This window comes from Bos indicus x Bos taurus, chromosome 29 (assembly GCF_003369695.1).
Source record: "Bos indicus x Bos taurus breed Angus x Brahman F1 hybrid chromosome 29, Bos_hybrid_MaternalHap_v2.0, whole genome shotgun sequence".
Taxonomy (NCBI): domain Eukaryota; kingdom Metazoa; phylum Chordata; class Mammalia; order Artiodactyla; family Bovidae; genus Bos; species Bos indicus x Bos taurus.
The window spans coordinates 41,592,358-41,608,621 of NC_040104.1; the positions used below are offsets into that span (position 1 = coordinate 41,592,358).

Here is a 16,264-nt window from a genome sequence, read left to right on the forward strand (position 1 = left end):
TTAGTCAAAAGAGGCAAAGTGAAAAGTAGTAGCTATTATCATTATTAATCCAAATGCAAATGATCAAATCTAATCACCAAGATGGAAGAAATGCATTTAACATATTTTAAAATGAACCCTCAGAAAAAAAATACTTTTGTGTCCATAACAACAGCAGCATACTAAGGATGGATCTGCTCTACAACATCAGAAAGACAACAGTCCGGTAGTTTAAAAAGAGAATAACAACAAAATGTTTCTATAAATGAGCCACCTAACCTGAACCGTGTTCCCCACCCAAGATGGGAGTGTATTGGCACTGGGGCATAGCTATGCATACTTAAATAATTGATATAAATAATTGATATGAATATGGAATAAGTAGTTATTTCAAAAAGCCAAAAGGGATTAGGAGTTTCTAACATGTCCATGTAACTGTTGTACAGCTTCAGATGTAGGAAACAAAATAATAAAGATGAAGCAAATGTCTAATGATGGAAAAAGAAATTTTGGAAAAATTAAGAACAAAGACACAAGACTGGCCGTGTAGTAGACTGGGATTAGCTTTGAAGGCCTGGCTGTAAGTTTTAAAGCCTAAACGATTTGGCAGGAATAACAAATGTACTATTCCCTACTAGAATGTATCAAATACATACTATCATCAAGTCCTACAATTGAAGTTATTTTAGAACCACATATTTACTGTATCTATTCCTCATTCAAGATAGCCAACATTGTAATGACTGAAAGTCATTCATCCTTAAGTATGGGGAGAAGCAAAAATAAAGAGCAGCAAAAATAAACTCTCATAATTTTATCTAGCACAACTAAAAATGAAAGGTACTCCTGTACTCTAACCAGTAGCCCATTTTTGTGTATTTTGGTTTGTGGTCCTAATTTAAGAATACAGTATTCACTATTAATCTACTCTAAGGCTGTAAGGCAGAACAATAAGGAGGCAATGGCCAAAGAAACAGCTTCTGCATTACAATACAGGCACACTTTATCCTTAAAGTCAATAAACTGAAAGCTAGTGTTCTGCAAATCCTCCAATTGTAACTTCAAAAAGAAAAACATCAAAATAAAATTGAGGTCACTGTACTGAATCTTACAAACATACCAAAACTCACTGATACACTATTCTAACTCAAATGATCATAAACATCTTTCCCATCTCTCCAAATCCTCAATAAATGGAAAAATGGGGGAAAGAATCAGAAAAAATAATTCAGAAACAAAAGTAGAAAAGAGTCAGAAATAAGATTCACTTTTTGTACTAAAATACAAATGCGATGATGACCACTCTAACTCCTTCTTGTATAAGAAAGGAGCTGCATTAAGTTTAGAGTTGATCAGTTCGGTTCAAAGTATTAATACTACTCTGAAATATCTGATAGTGGCATGGCGCTTTAAAAGTACATTATACTTTGTTGGACAAGTAACACAAAAACTCTCTCTAGTTATCCCTGCAGAAGCAACCATGAGAGAAGTCATTCAAAAAGAGTATGCACATTTCTACAACAGATTCATTAGGTTTTTGAGAAAAAACATGTTTGGAAAAAGTTACTAGTTATCTGCTACTCTGTTGACTGATACTTTTTACCTAAGCACTTAATATCAATCATTTTCTATTATATGAAACATCCTAAAGAGTATGCAGAAAAATGTAAGTGCATCTGTATATTTAGATCAATCACACAATAAGAAAAACCAGCTTTTAATCTACCTTGACAAAACACTTCTACTATGGTATAGTAGATTAACATCATTTAGATTTAATTATACCACAAAAATTAATTCAAATTCATTAAAGATAAAAATATAGTAATAATATTCCAGTTACTCCAACTTAATCAGCCTGGCAACTCTAAAATTCTGTATGTTTTAATTAAATACTTTTTTCTATTATTTTTTATCATTATTCACTTGAATGTTTAATTTTATGTAGAAAAATAATCCAAAAAGTTAAAATAAAGATTAAAATAGTACCAGTCATTTTTTTAGTCTTGAGATAAATATCTGATATCTACATTTGCACACAGAAAATTGAGTGTTTTCATAATGTATTTTTAATGAGTGTTTTCATAATGTGTGTTTTATGCCAGCTGAGAAAGAAATAAATTAAACTTAAGAATGGGTCATTCTTTTTTGCCTGAAATAAATTTTGAAATCTTGCTTAAAATATACAACAGTGTACTAAGCTGAAAATAATGTGTATCTCTAGATTTGCTGCAACTCAGTTTTTAAGGTGGTAAAAATTGAAATCTCAGCTATTAGTATTCAATAGCAATTGCGTGTTCAACTCCAGACCATTTCTTGAAAAATCAAAGGCTCATTAATAATGGAATGAAAGAAACAAACGAGCTTGTGTTCTCTTCAATGTTCATTTTTAGGTACAATCTTACTTACATACCTCTCATATAAACAGGCAAATCTTACTTCCTCTTAACTCTGTTTATCACTAACCTAGCTGTGATTGGAAATACACATCATTTCTGTGGTGCTTATGATAAGAACTAAATTAAATAACAAATCTGTTGCTGACATTCATTTTCAGCAAATGAGAGCAATAAAAGCATTAAATAATATTTTAGAATTATAAAAAAAATCTAATCTTTGTTTTGTCACATACTATAAAAGCATGATACAAAATGCCACATATTTCAAATGTTCAGGTAAATGGTTAACTTCAAAAAGTACCTTCTGGAATTTACTGTTATGATCAAAGCTTTATATAAAGGACTTATTATCTTAGTAACTTTAATTTTAAAAACAAAGGAAAATATCTTAATCTGAATGTCATGGATATGACAATACAATGAGTAAGTATTAAGAGTTCTTGGCTTAAAATACTCTTTGGCTATCTATGTATAAGTCAAAACTTTGAAGTTATTACCAACTCAGAAGCCAAATACAAAACAAAGTTTCATTTTTCTTAAAATGAAGGGCTTATAGTAAGATCACCATGCTTTCCTCATATATAACTGTAAGCTTTTGGAAAAACTGTAGTCAATTGCTACTGCCTCTGCTCCCAACTATACCTTATACCTGATAATACTTATTTTTTTTTTCAAAACAATTTTTACAGTGCCACATTTAGATAGCAAGCCTAATGTTAAAATATGGGGGAAATTTTGACAAAAATGGTACATAAACCAAAATAACCTAAAACAGAAAAGTAAAACATAATTAAATGTACTCCAACATTCTATTCACAAACTATCAGATAATTCTTCTAACAGATTATAAAACAATTTTTACATACTGAAATTACTTAAAATTATTCTCCCACACTAACAGTCTATCTGCTTTCATATGTGAGCTCAATGATTCCAAACACTACAACTGTATATGGTATCCAGATAAAACTAACACCCAGTTCAGTTTCACTAAAATATTATATTAGTTCTCACTAAGTCTTCTGTAAAATTTTTCATCTCTCCAGTAATACAACTTTTCAGCCTTAATTTTAGAAAACCTATAGTTTGTTTTTTTAAAGGTAAGCAAACTAAAACTGCTTGAATGGTCATGTTAATCCTATTAATAAGCACTTCACAATAAGCAGGAAATAAGCATGCAAATTTTGCCAGATTAAAAATCCTAAAATTGGAATTATCATTAGGCTATTAAGAAATTCCTTTCTCTTAACCCTAATATGCTATCTACAGATCATTTAAATAATTCTAAAAAATTCACTGACTTTGAACTAGCTTACTCCTTTTAGAAATTACTCCCAGATCTTAAGATTTAGCTCAATTAGTTTTTAAAATAAAGTGATAGCTCACAAAATTCATCTAAAACCTTAGTATTTTAGTGTTTTACTATTCCTTTTCCCTGTCCTGTCCTGAACCAGAAATAATCTGCCTCCTAAAAGGAAAACATCTACTGACTCAAAAAACATTTACAAAGTACCTGCTTTATACCAAGAAATGTTCAATCCATTGGGGACATAACACTCAACATAAATATTTTAGAGCTCCTCCCTTCACATAGTTTATGTTCCATTATATAAAATTGGGTCTTAAGAAATAACTATTAAAAAACCCAAAAAAGTTATTAACTCAAATTATTAAAATAAAGGAAAAAAGTCTAATATATCATAAAACCCCACTAGAACAATGAATCCCTGCTCTGAGAGGTAAGCCACTCAAGTTAGACTTTACATGTGAGCCAGCACAAAGTTTAAGGTAGTCTGCCATTCTCTAACAGTTTTCTAGACAATGTCCTTTCTCAGAATTATCTTCCCCTCTCATAAAATTTTTTGAGTGTTTGTAAAATACTATTTATATAAATACAAACAGAAGTACCAAAACCAAACAAAGGAAATGATTTGAAAACATACTAAATGTCTAACTTAAAAACTAACGTGGCTCACTCTTCAAAAATGCCAGGTCATGAACATAGTATGTTCAGCTTAAGGTCGAAGAACTACTCAAGGGCAGCAAACTTTCCTGTTGGTACTAGGGGAAAATTCTTTGAATACCAAAATCTGAATTAAATGAACATTTTAAATATAATTAGCAAAAGTTTGTCATGACATTCCTCTACAGAAGATAGTACACTGCCTGATAATACTACCTGAACTTAATTAGAACTTCATTAGATGAGTTTTCCCCTCTGCAAGTAAATTTTTTTTCTATACCAAAAGTAAAATACCCATTATGTATTTCTTGGTAACAGAACAGAAATTCAACATGGAAACAATTATTTCACACTTAAACATATTTGGTCCTTCTTCATCTGCATTAAATCTCATTCGTAATTTAACTGAACATATATTCCAAAATTGTATTTATTAATAAATGAAAATGTCTTCAAGGGGCAAAACTTCAGTGTCATATTAATATTTTTCAAGTTCTCATGTGTCAAGTGAAAGCAAGTAAATCCCACAAAATGGGGAAGGGAGATGCCTATACAATATACAAAGTAGATTCATTCATGCTTACCTCCCCATGTACTTGCTACCTGAGAAGCAGTTGACATTGAAAGTACAGGTGGGTGAAAAGTTGGCTGCTGCAAATCAAGCAGATCATTTGGTAGCTTTGATGTGCTAGAAAGATATTTTGAAAATATGATTTATTTATTAGACTTTGCTGTATTAGTCACCCCTCTCACCCATTCCAGTAAATAAAAACATTTTTTTAAAGTGAGAAAAAAGTCCCAATAATATAAATCTCAAAAGGGAGAAGAGTTTCAGCAAGATAAGAGTTGCACATCCCTCATATAACAGCATATTTCAAAGGAGACCTAGAAAATGATTCAAGTACCGTATCAAGTTTAGAGAGGATTCAAGTAATAATAGCCATTTTGGAAAGAATCAAGGTCTTGCCCAGGAAAAAACTAGTCTCTTTATTGAAAAGAACCTAGAACCTAAACAACATAATTCTAAATTATGAAATACATGACAAATTAGTTTTTCTAAAGAAATGTGTTTTTTAATATTTAAAGGACTCCAATTACATTTTCAATACCAAAACACCCACAAAATAAAATACCTATTAACATTACCTCTATTGCTTCAAATATCAAGCATATCAGTAATACAGGGAAAAAATTAAACATGCATATACGATATAAACTTGTAACAGAGCCACCCCATTACACAATACAACTTATATATATCTTACCATGAGACTTTTACGTGATTAAGAAACAGCTCAAATAAGATTCCAATTTCTAAGAACTGAGGCATTATTTGTACTTCAGCATAGTTTATTTTTTACTTACACTTATTCAAAAATAAAAAGTTTTGAAGATGTATCTTTTAGATGTAAAACATAGTGTTATAAGTAGATAAAAATACAAATGTATTTAGTGCTTTGGAGAAAAATACAGACTATGCAGTAAGTGTTACATAATAGGCTGTAAGATTTGCCCTTAATTACTACTAAAAAGGTGAAAATGTTGAATGTATTAAGTGAAATAAAAATATTAGATCTTTATCAAATGATTTTTATCCTCAAATATTTAACATTCTTTTCTATTTACCAGCATCCTCTTACCCTGCTTAGACAGGCTTCTAAGATCCCTAAGACAAAAACTTAACACTTAATGGGTTTGATGTTATTGGGGATTAAGGAGAGTATTATACAAAAATCAAAACAAACAAAAAGACAAAACTGAAAGAAAGAAAAACACCTAACGAAATACAACATCTACTAAGACTTTTGGGAGCAGGCAGCAGTTGAGTTAAGTTACAATGAACTGTGACAGGAGTAGCTAAGTTGAAGGGAAGATCGTTTAAGGATAAGTTAATAAGTTAAAACAGCAACAACAAAATCAAAGAAAAACAAGCAAGCATCACTCTCCATGTGGCATTTACCATGCAATAAGCACTGTGTCCATGGGATTAAACCAGTCAATCCTAACTAAAGAAAATCAACCCGTAATATTCATTGAAAGGACTGATGCTGAAACTCCCAATACTTAGTCCATCTGATGCGAAGAGCCTGATCACTGGAAAAGACCCTGATGTTGGGAAAGACCGAGGGCAGGAAGAGAAGAGGACAACAGAGGATGAGATGGTTGGATGGCATCGCTGACTCAATGGACATGAGTCTGAACAAATTTCAGGTGATAGCAAACAAAGGGAAGCCTGGGATACTATAGTTCATGTGGCTGCAAAGAGTCGGATATGACAGCAAATGAACAACAAGCACCATGTTAAACCCTATATTAGTGATACTATGACCCTGACAGAGATGAAAACTCTTGGTCTTTACCCTACAGCTACTGAACCAGAAACTCTAGAGGTGGGGCTCATAAATCTGTGATTCTGATGTTGTCTAAGACTGAGAACCATGATCTGTACATTATCTTGTCTGGAAACTGAGATTTTAAAAAAAGAGATATAAGAAATAAACAAACCAGGATTCTTATACTCTAAATCACTTTAAGGTAAAACACAGGAGGGATTTTTAAAAAGCCAATTATTTTAATTTGCCTGGAATTAAAATATTTCTATTGTTAAGTAGCTTAAACTAGGCAACAGGATTACTGAAATTGGGTTGATAGGGTTCAATACCACAGAAATCTGGCAACTAACTCTTACTGTGTTTCAAGTTACCTAAGGGACTAGAAGTGAAAAACTTTATAAGTATCTAATGAAAGGATATTCTGAAATTACATATCATACATACATATCCAAGAGTTATACACAAGGTCTTGAACCATTAGAAGCTTCACAAATGTGCATAATAGTTAATTTTAATTTTTTTACAATGAAACATTTGCCAAGAGAAAAACCACCACTCTCTAACTGGTATAAATTTATCATTTAGCCATCTTCCATTTTTTAAATATTCAAAACATAAACTCTCATCACTTTGTATTTAGCTATTATTCACTACCACCGTTTACTACTACCTTCTTTGTGTGAATTCATGATTATGAAAATCTGGTATCAAATTAAACCTGAAAAGCTCTGCACAATTGATATAAATCTTTAAACCTAGGCATTCAAAGGTAAGCGTTAACTACTCCACCTACCTGTTAGAAGAACTAGGGGTAGAAAATATGTCAATGGCTGGTGCAGTCATTACACTCCCTGCTGAGGTGGACACAGGAGAGGCTGCAGTTGTTAAAGAGGTATGAGGTTTCTTTGCAAGTTCTTTTAGGCGCTGCTCCTGTTGAGAAAGGGCACTACCATAAGGAACCTAGAAACCAGACTGATCTGTACGGCCTTTGAAAGAAAGTGTTCTCTAATTTTGTTTTGATAGCAGAAAGGTATTCTCTGTATTGTCAATTGTTCAATGTCAGGATGAAAAATTAAGACTACTAAATTTCATCTCGTTTGTACAAATATTTATTAAATACTGTTAGTCTGTATGTAAGTCCCAATTACTTTATGAGCATTTATACTTGCTTTTCCAAATAATTTAAGAGAATGCATACACCTACCTTTAAAGCTTTTAAACGAGCCTGTTCTTCCTCTAATGCTGCCTGCTTTTCCCTTTCATCCACTTTGGTAAGAGACAGGCCAGTGCTTGCCAGGGAAGAGACTGCGTTGGAAAGTGTTGTTGCCCTAGGATAATCAGACAAAAGTAATTCAGTTTTTGGCCAAACATTTCACATTACATCCTGGTTACAAAATGGTTTAGCAGGCTAGCCATGGATAGATACTGTAATTATGAACTAAACCTATGGAGTCAACATCAGTACTTCAGAAGAAATATTCTACCCACTCATCTAGAGGATTATTAAGAAATTAGCTGATTTACACATACATTCATTTATTAATATTTTTAACTAAATGGTAGATTTTGGAAAGGATTCACAATAAAGGTGAAGGACACTGCCTCTTCCAAGCCCGAGGGAGGGATCCAATGCACTGGAAAAGAGTTCACATACTTCAGGGAAAACCCTGACAGGTAAAACATAGTGAATTTCTCATTAAGAAGTGACCTTCCACTAATTTACAACCTGGGTTTTGGCAGTACTACTACAGAACATGAAAATACAAGAAGTGGCAGTAAATAATGCATATGTAGATATGCTTCCCTTATAACATCCCCCAAAGATGTCATTCCCAGAGGACCCACATTTTCTCCCAAAGGAAGACTAATGTCATCCCAGTCACCAGTCCATTTGGCACCTCCTTTCTATCTGCTACCCTTTTGCCAAGCTGGAATTTTCTTTTCAAACATACTATATTTGCACATGCATATGTAATTCCTCATTCCTCACTAGTGGATTCACAGCAAGCCATCTCCTTTCCCTTAGATCAAAAACTTACTAAGATCATAAACCCCAACATTTAATTTCCATATGTTAATTCTAGGCAAAATAAACATGTGTGGTAAAGAATTCTAACCTGAAACTACTCCTCAGTGACTGCTATTAATTTTCTTTTTATCACACACCAAACACCATTAATTTCTACTCTAAGTAAACAAGTAGAAAAACTACTTAAGTTTTATATAAAAATCAATTTTATAAATAAGCCAATATAAAGATAAAACTCTGAAGACAAAGGAAGAGTAATACTGTTCTAAAGAGATTTGAAAATATTAAGAGACTAAAAAAACACACAAGGTAAATTGGTATACCTGAAGCTACTTGGCTATGTTTTGCCATTACTTTCTCAAATAATTGGGCCTTATATTTCTAAAAACCTATTATACAAAAGTTTTTCTTCTACTAACCAATACAATAACAACATTACAAGGTCAATGAGATGATCTATATTAGTTATGATTTGCCAGGTTCATTGGTCTTACCCTTGGAAATCAGCTAAAAGTTTAAAAGAATGATGAAAATATGTCACCAATCACCCCCAAGAACTGGCATTAGAGAAAGATGGTGAAATCTTATGTTGGACATCCTAGTTCTGAGTCCCTGAATTACTACTGCATACTTCACAGGGTTATTTGTGAGGGTCAATCAAATCTGTAAAAAGAGGCTTATAATATACCATATGAACCCATGCATTTCATCTTTAAGAGAAATACTAACATTATGAACATCATTCTAAACCACAGTTACTGTCATCATCTTAACAAATGCTGACATTTACTGAAAATAGAAACTGCCACAAAAATTTACATGTATTAATCTTTAAGAGCAACTCTCTGAGGTTGATACTATTAATAAACTTGACTTATAAATGGTGAAATCAAGATAAAGAAAAATTAAATAACTTGTAACTTCAGCTAGACTCATCTACTACTTTCTCAGAAACAGCACTACCTCTCTTTGCCCCACAAAGAATAATAATGTACCTGCTTGCAGCTGTAGAATCTTTGATTTTCTTTCCTTCCAAGGAAGCTAAATGTTGTTCCAAAGCATCAAGAAGACTACTGGGGGCCTAAATTGTACAAATATTAAGACTTTCATGATAATCACACCATTACTCAAAGTAAATCAAGAATCATCTAATACAAGAAAGAAAAATAGGTATATTCCCCATGAATGAATTAACAGCGGCATTTTAGCTATCTAAGAATGACACTATTTTTTTATTACATAAGCATCATCTGGTAAGAGTATTAACAAACAATCAAAGCTATAAAAACTAAGTCTATGTGAACATAAGACATTAAGAAAATCCCGCAATATTTTAATATTTAACTTATTTAAATTTTAAATAAAAACAATCCTAAAAGCTGGACGTATCGTTGAGTGAGCTCCAATAAATACTGAGTAACTCAAAGTGTCCAAACACTGTTTTGAAACTGACAAATGAAAGTGAAAATTAACATCAAGGAAACAAAAAATCATAGTGAGATACAACTTCTTACTCACTAGATGGTTACACAGACTAACAACATCAAATGTTGAGGATACAGAGCAAATATAACTGTCATACAATGCTGGTGGGAATACGTCTACCTTGAAAAAAGACATGGATTTTTTTTTTTAAAGAAAGCTAAATATACACCTACCTTAATTACCCAATTCCATTTCTAACTATTTAAGAGATAAGCATATCTCCACAAGAAAAGACTTGTAAGCAGCTTTATTTGATGGTTTAGTAGCTAAGATGTGTTTGACTTTTGCGACCCAATGGACTATATCCTGCCAGGCTCCTCTGTCCATGGGATTTCCCAGGCAAGAATACTGGAGTGGGTTGCCATTTTCCTTCTCCAGGGGATCTTCCCAATCCAGGAAACAAACCCAAGTCTCTTGTATCTCCTGCACTGCAGGTGGATTCTTTACTGCTGAGACACCAGGGAAGCTCCAGCTTTATTTACAACAGTTAAAAAACTGTAAATAATCCAAAAATTTCCAAATTTTCCAATTTAGAAAAGAGATAAAACTGTGGTAAATTCACATGATGGAATACTATTCAGCAATTAAAAAGAATTAATTAATGGTATATCTAACATATAGACAGCTCTCAAAACATGATGAGCAAAAGAAGCCACACATAAAAATAGTCACATGATTCCATTTATGTTAAATTCAAAAACTGATAAAAATTACTCTATTAGAATTCAAAATAGTGATTTGTGTGGAGCGGATTAGGGGTGACTAGAGGGGGACAGAGGCTGATGGAAACAATTTACATCTTAAGTGGTGTGTTGATTATACGAGTGCTTACGGTTATCAATCCTCATTCAAACAGATATTTACCTCAATTTTTTTTTAAAGACTAGCTTGAAACCCTCCGTCTATGTGTCAAATCTCAACTGAATATGAACAGTTAATTACTTATTTTCCAAAGGAAACCTTTTCAGTGAGCTGAAAAGGAACTGTGCACTACTTTTTAAGTAAAGCAAATACATCAGTGGCATTCACTTACACCAAATATTCTCTAGGATTTGATACAAAGTTTCTGAATTACACCTATCCAAAAGCAGTTGGAAGAGACAGTGCTAGCTAATTTCTGTGTCAACTATGACCTGAACAACTTCCTTCATCCTGTATTTTCTCTCTCTATATCAAGCCCTTAGCACAAGACAGATATGGTAGGAAACGTGAACTTCTGTGTTGATCTGAGGACACATGTGCAATCCCTCAACCCCAACAAATCAGCAGCCCAACTATTTCCACTTTTTAAAAATTTCCACTCGTGTATAACTACCATCTTTCCTAAAGTATAATACCATGCATACTAAAGTACAGACACATATGATAGTATGGCCTGAGGTTGATCTTTTTACTTTTAAATTTATTTATTTTAAACTTTTTATTTATATCGGCATATAGCCCATTAACAACGCTGTGATAGTTTCAGGTGGACAGCAAAGGGACTCAGCAATATTATATACATGTATCCATTCTCACCCAAACTCCCTTCCCATCTGAAACTGTCAAATCAGCTTATACTGTTCAAACAATGACTCTTAGCCTATAGCAATAATGTGCTCAATCTTAATCAGGTCAATTATTTCATGTGGGCATATACAAAAATTTTTATTTGCATACAATTCATAACTAGATCTAGTATATACCCTTAGCCTGGAGATCAAAGAGATGAATGAGAACAAGTGAGTACAGAGAAAAACAGTAAGAACCATTAACAAGCAAAGTATTTAAAAGAATCCCAGAATGACTGAAAATAAGGTAAAAGAGATAACTACTGAGGAGAGAGTTAATACATAAGGGTAGTTTATGCCAGGTCCTTTCATTCTTAATACTCAATAAACAAACACCAGAAAAGGCCAGAAAAAACTGCAGGTTTAAAGTTTCCTTCCTAAAATTTTTTTAAGATAAGGATAATAAAAAATAATATTATAGTAGCTAACACTGAGTGCTTAATGTGCTAAATGTTTTTTAAGTCTTAACTCTTAATCCTCCCAACTGAGGCAGGTGGGTATTGTAATATCTACATTTTAGAAATAATGAAACTGAAGCAGAGAGTAACTTCCCTAGATCACAGGGCCAGCTGGTGCCACAGGCAGGACTCAAGAGCAATGTTTTGAGGTTTATACTGATGCTTTTGAACTGTGGTGTTGGAGAAGACTCTTGAGAGTCCCTTGGACTGCAAGGAGATCCAACCAGTCCATCCTGGACTAGAGATCAGTCCTGGGTGTTCAATGGAAGGACTGATGCTGAAGCTGAAACTCCAATACTTTGGCCACCTCATGCGAAGAGTTGACTCATTGGAAAAGACCCTGATGCTGGGAGGGATTGGGGGCAGGAGGAGAAGGGGATGACAGAGGATGAGATGGCTGGATGGCATCACCGACTCGATGGACATGCGTTTGGGTAAACTCTGGGAGTTGGTGATGGACAGGGAGGCCTGGCGTGCTGCAATTCATGGGGTCGCAAAGAGTCGGACACGACTGAGAGACTGAACTGAACTGAATCTATCTACCTGAGTCAAAGAGCCAAAGTGGAAGGTTTCAAACTGGAAAAACAAATCCTGTGTAAGATAATTCTCTACCAATAGTACAGTGAAGATTCTGTTTTTAAAACACCATTCTCTAAGTTCAGTTCTTACTTTTTGTGGGGGGGAGGGGGGCGGGTATGGTAATGATGATGAGAAACAGAGACTAAAAGGGAATAAACCAGAAGAACAGCAGAGTACTGGCTGGTTCCACCAAGAAGAAATGAGTAGACTTTTATATGGTTATAATGTTAGAACAATCAGCAGCAATATATCAAAACATTAAAAATCAAGAAAAATTCCACTGATCTTGACAGCAAGAGCTGCATATTATTCATCTTTGTACCCTTCAGACCTAGTAGAACACAGCAGACACAGACTGACATTACAACAATACTTACCTGTGAAAGATCTGGTATATCACCTCTGTCAATTCCAACTTGCTGTAAGAAGAAGCAGCATCGTATTTAATAGACAAAATTACAATAAGGGGTTTCATAAGTAAAATTTAGAAAATAACATTTATGACTAGTACTATAAGCAATATTTTAGGAAGAATTCTTTAATCCCCACAGATATCATTCAATACTTCTAAAGACTTAGGTATTATGTGATGGCTCTAAAAGTTCTAACAGGAGGGGAAGGAGAGCTGGAAATTCAACAAGGCTACTAAGTTACCATCTCCACATCCTCAAAACACCTAAAGAAGCTACCTTGTCACAATCTGAAAAATTCATCATTTCTGTGACAAAAACACTACACCAAGAGTTAGAAAGGCTGACCATGAAAAAGCCTGTTGGAGCATAAGAAGAAGTTACGGAACAAACCTAACAACAATGACTCACTCTTTCACCATAAAGTACACTTTCCCTGCAGTCACCACAGATTTCAAACCTACATTCACTCAAGCAGGACAGGTTTTATACAAATACCAAGTGATATTTAACCAGGATATAACTGTCCCCACAAAGCAATCCCAACACACTTTCATGATGCTCAGGTACTAGGCAAATTCCAGCAAAGAAGACAAAAACCGTTCTTATTTATTCCAAAACCCTAATTTAAAAATTCTTTTCCCTCCAGTGAAAATAGTCATATTTATGCTATATGACTATTTCATTTTCTAATCACTCTCCCTTTCTTTTCTCAACCTTTTAAGGGCCAATTCCAGAATGGTATCAGTAGAAAATTTGATAAAATAATTCATACTAAGATCTTCAAAGCTAATCACTGAATGATATATTTGTCATCTTCAAACACATTTGAAAAAGTTACTTGAGTCTTCACTCCAAGAACTAAGGTCTCATAATGAAACTGCGAGCCCAAAGACCACTTCATCAAAGAATATTCTTAAGGTAGGGGAGTATTCCTATGGAGTGGATGGTCCATTCCATTGCAGGGTACGACCAGCAGATCTGGAGGCGAATAAAGGCTTAAAACTTAAGTCAGTATATACAACTTATCAAATGCAAAGAACAAAAGCCAAAGGGAAAGGTCAACAAAGTAAACGTATTTAAAGAATTTACTAGAATCATCATAAATACTACTTCTTTCTGGTTTTTGCACGTGACTGACCCTAAAGATATGGGGGAAAAATTGATTTCTCCTTGAGAGATATTTTAAATCAAAATAAATTTCAGTATACTTCATAAAATAGTTTTAACACCACAAAGCTATTTTCTTCAAAGGTCTCATCATCTTTTTATATCTTACTCCACCTGCTACAGAATAAAACATCACTACAGTAATAGAGGCAGAATCACCAACTTGCCAGTTTCAGATGAACTACTTCGATATTACTGATCAATAATATAATGTATTCATCTTTTAGAATTACCCTAACAAGACACCTCTGGTAATAATAGGTAGATGGAAGAGAAAGGGAAAACAAAAACTCTTTAAGTGCTGCCCTTGTGGAAGCAAGATGATGCCTATAAGCATTACCACAACTACCTTCTGTGACTCTCAGAAACTCATTTTTCAAAAAGATTTACAAAATTAATTATTCTATAACCTACATTCATAGCTTTCATAAACAATGACAAACAATAAATGCATTAAGTTCACTTCTGAAGGGAAGAAAACATTCTGAACCATATGGCTCTGGTTGCAAGTCTTACTGAAGGAAGGAGAGCTGCACTAACATAGAATATTCTTTACCACATTTAATAGAATAAATCTTCTACGATATACAGCCAATTCCAAACATAAAAATCACCACCATCTACCTGATTTTACAGAGAAAGCATTTAAAAATTAGGTTACTTTTTCGTATTCAATACTAGATTAAACACACAGGGTAATACTCAATGTTATATCGTATTCATACGATAACATGAATATGTATACGTATAACGTATATGTATTTATGTATGAATACATATAATGTATTCATAACAGCACAGAATGCGATATAGTGTAGTGTTATAACTGAATATGTACCTTACTATATTTAAGACACTTCTTTCACTTGGGTAAAGACTGATTTCTTTGAAATGTACACTTAAAGACAAAGAAACCAAGTTAAGAGATACAGTCATTTAAACACAGTTTACCTCTGCAACTTTGAGAAACTCTGAGATTCTAGTCATCCTAGTCAGGAACTTCTTATAGATGTCAAGACCTTCTTTGCACTGGTTCTTTTTCATATCAAAATATTTTTCTGCCAAAAACAGATTATAAACATACTTTTATTCATATCAAAATATAATACTCAAAAGAGAAAAAAGATTTAAAACAGCCGATGGTATACTGATGTCTCAGAAAACACATTCACCCTACAGAAAAAAGTGTTAAATTAGCTTAGGTATTCAAAGCAAGTTAAAATAGAGATGCTGCTATATTAAAAATTAAGAAATTATGATTTTACTATTACCAGTTTTTCCTACAATACTTCTTCCCTAACAATTCTCTAAGTATAATTTGCATGTTAATATAGATCACATTTGACTCCATTTAAAACAGTGCTAAATGCCTATTTCCAAATACTCTAAATAATATTAAGAAAGATGGCAACTTTTCTAAGTCCAGATGTCACTTGGAAAACTAATTTAACCTACATAAACAGCAGTAAAGAGCTTAATTTATACCAAGGTGGGAGACTATACTTTCTAAAACTTTGTAAAAAACTTTCCATTTTTCACTTGTGGGAAAAAAAAAAAAGTTTCCCTATCTCCATGGATTAAAGCATCCCTAAATGAGTTTGTATTACCCCTGCCTATGAAAATCAAATTTAAATAAATTCTTTTAAAAAAATTACTGAAAAGGGAGAACATATATATTTGAGTAAATATATCTGACATCTTGACACTTGATACTTTGACACTCTTTGCAGTATTACTTTTCTACTCCATTCAAACTCCATTGAAAAAAAGTAGCATCTCTAGGCAAAACTGAATGCCCTATATACGTAATACACAACAAAGCACCACATACTCCTAAAATGCCTCAAATGTAAAAAACATCCTTTAAAAAAGTATTTATTTTAAAATAATTATCAATCTAAAAATTAGG

At 33.1% G+C, this 16,264-nt stretch overlaps 1 protein-coding gene across 17 annotated transcripts in view; it reads right to left on the minus strand.

Moving 5' to 3' along the window:
* PICALM (phosphatidylinositol binding clathrin assembly protein) overlaps window positions 1–16,264 on the minus strand; it is a 101,547-nt gene that overhangs the window by 30,252 nt on the left and 55,031 nt on the right. For all 17 annotated transcript variants that reach the window (XM_027531893.1, XM_027531895.1, XM_027531891.1 and 14 more), the window contains exons 7-12: window positions 15,307–15,413; window positions 13,153–13,194; window positions 9,699–9,784; window positions 7,879–8,002; window positions 7,468–7,604; window positions 4,926–5,029 (exon numbers count right to left, since the gene is read on the minus strand). In XM_027531893.1, coding sequence (XP_027387694.1) covers window positions 4,926–5,029; window positions 7,468–7,604; window positions 7,879–8,002; window positions 9,699–9,784; window positions 13,153–13,194; window positions 15,307–15,413 — 600 coding nt within the window. The remainder of the gene's footprint in view (window positions 1–4,925; window positions 5,030–7,467; window positions 7,605–7,878; window positions 8,003–9,698; window positions 9,785–13,152; window positions 13,195–15,306; window positions 15,414–16,264) is intronic.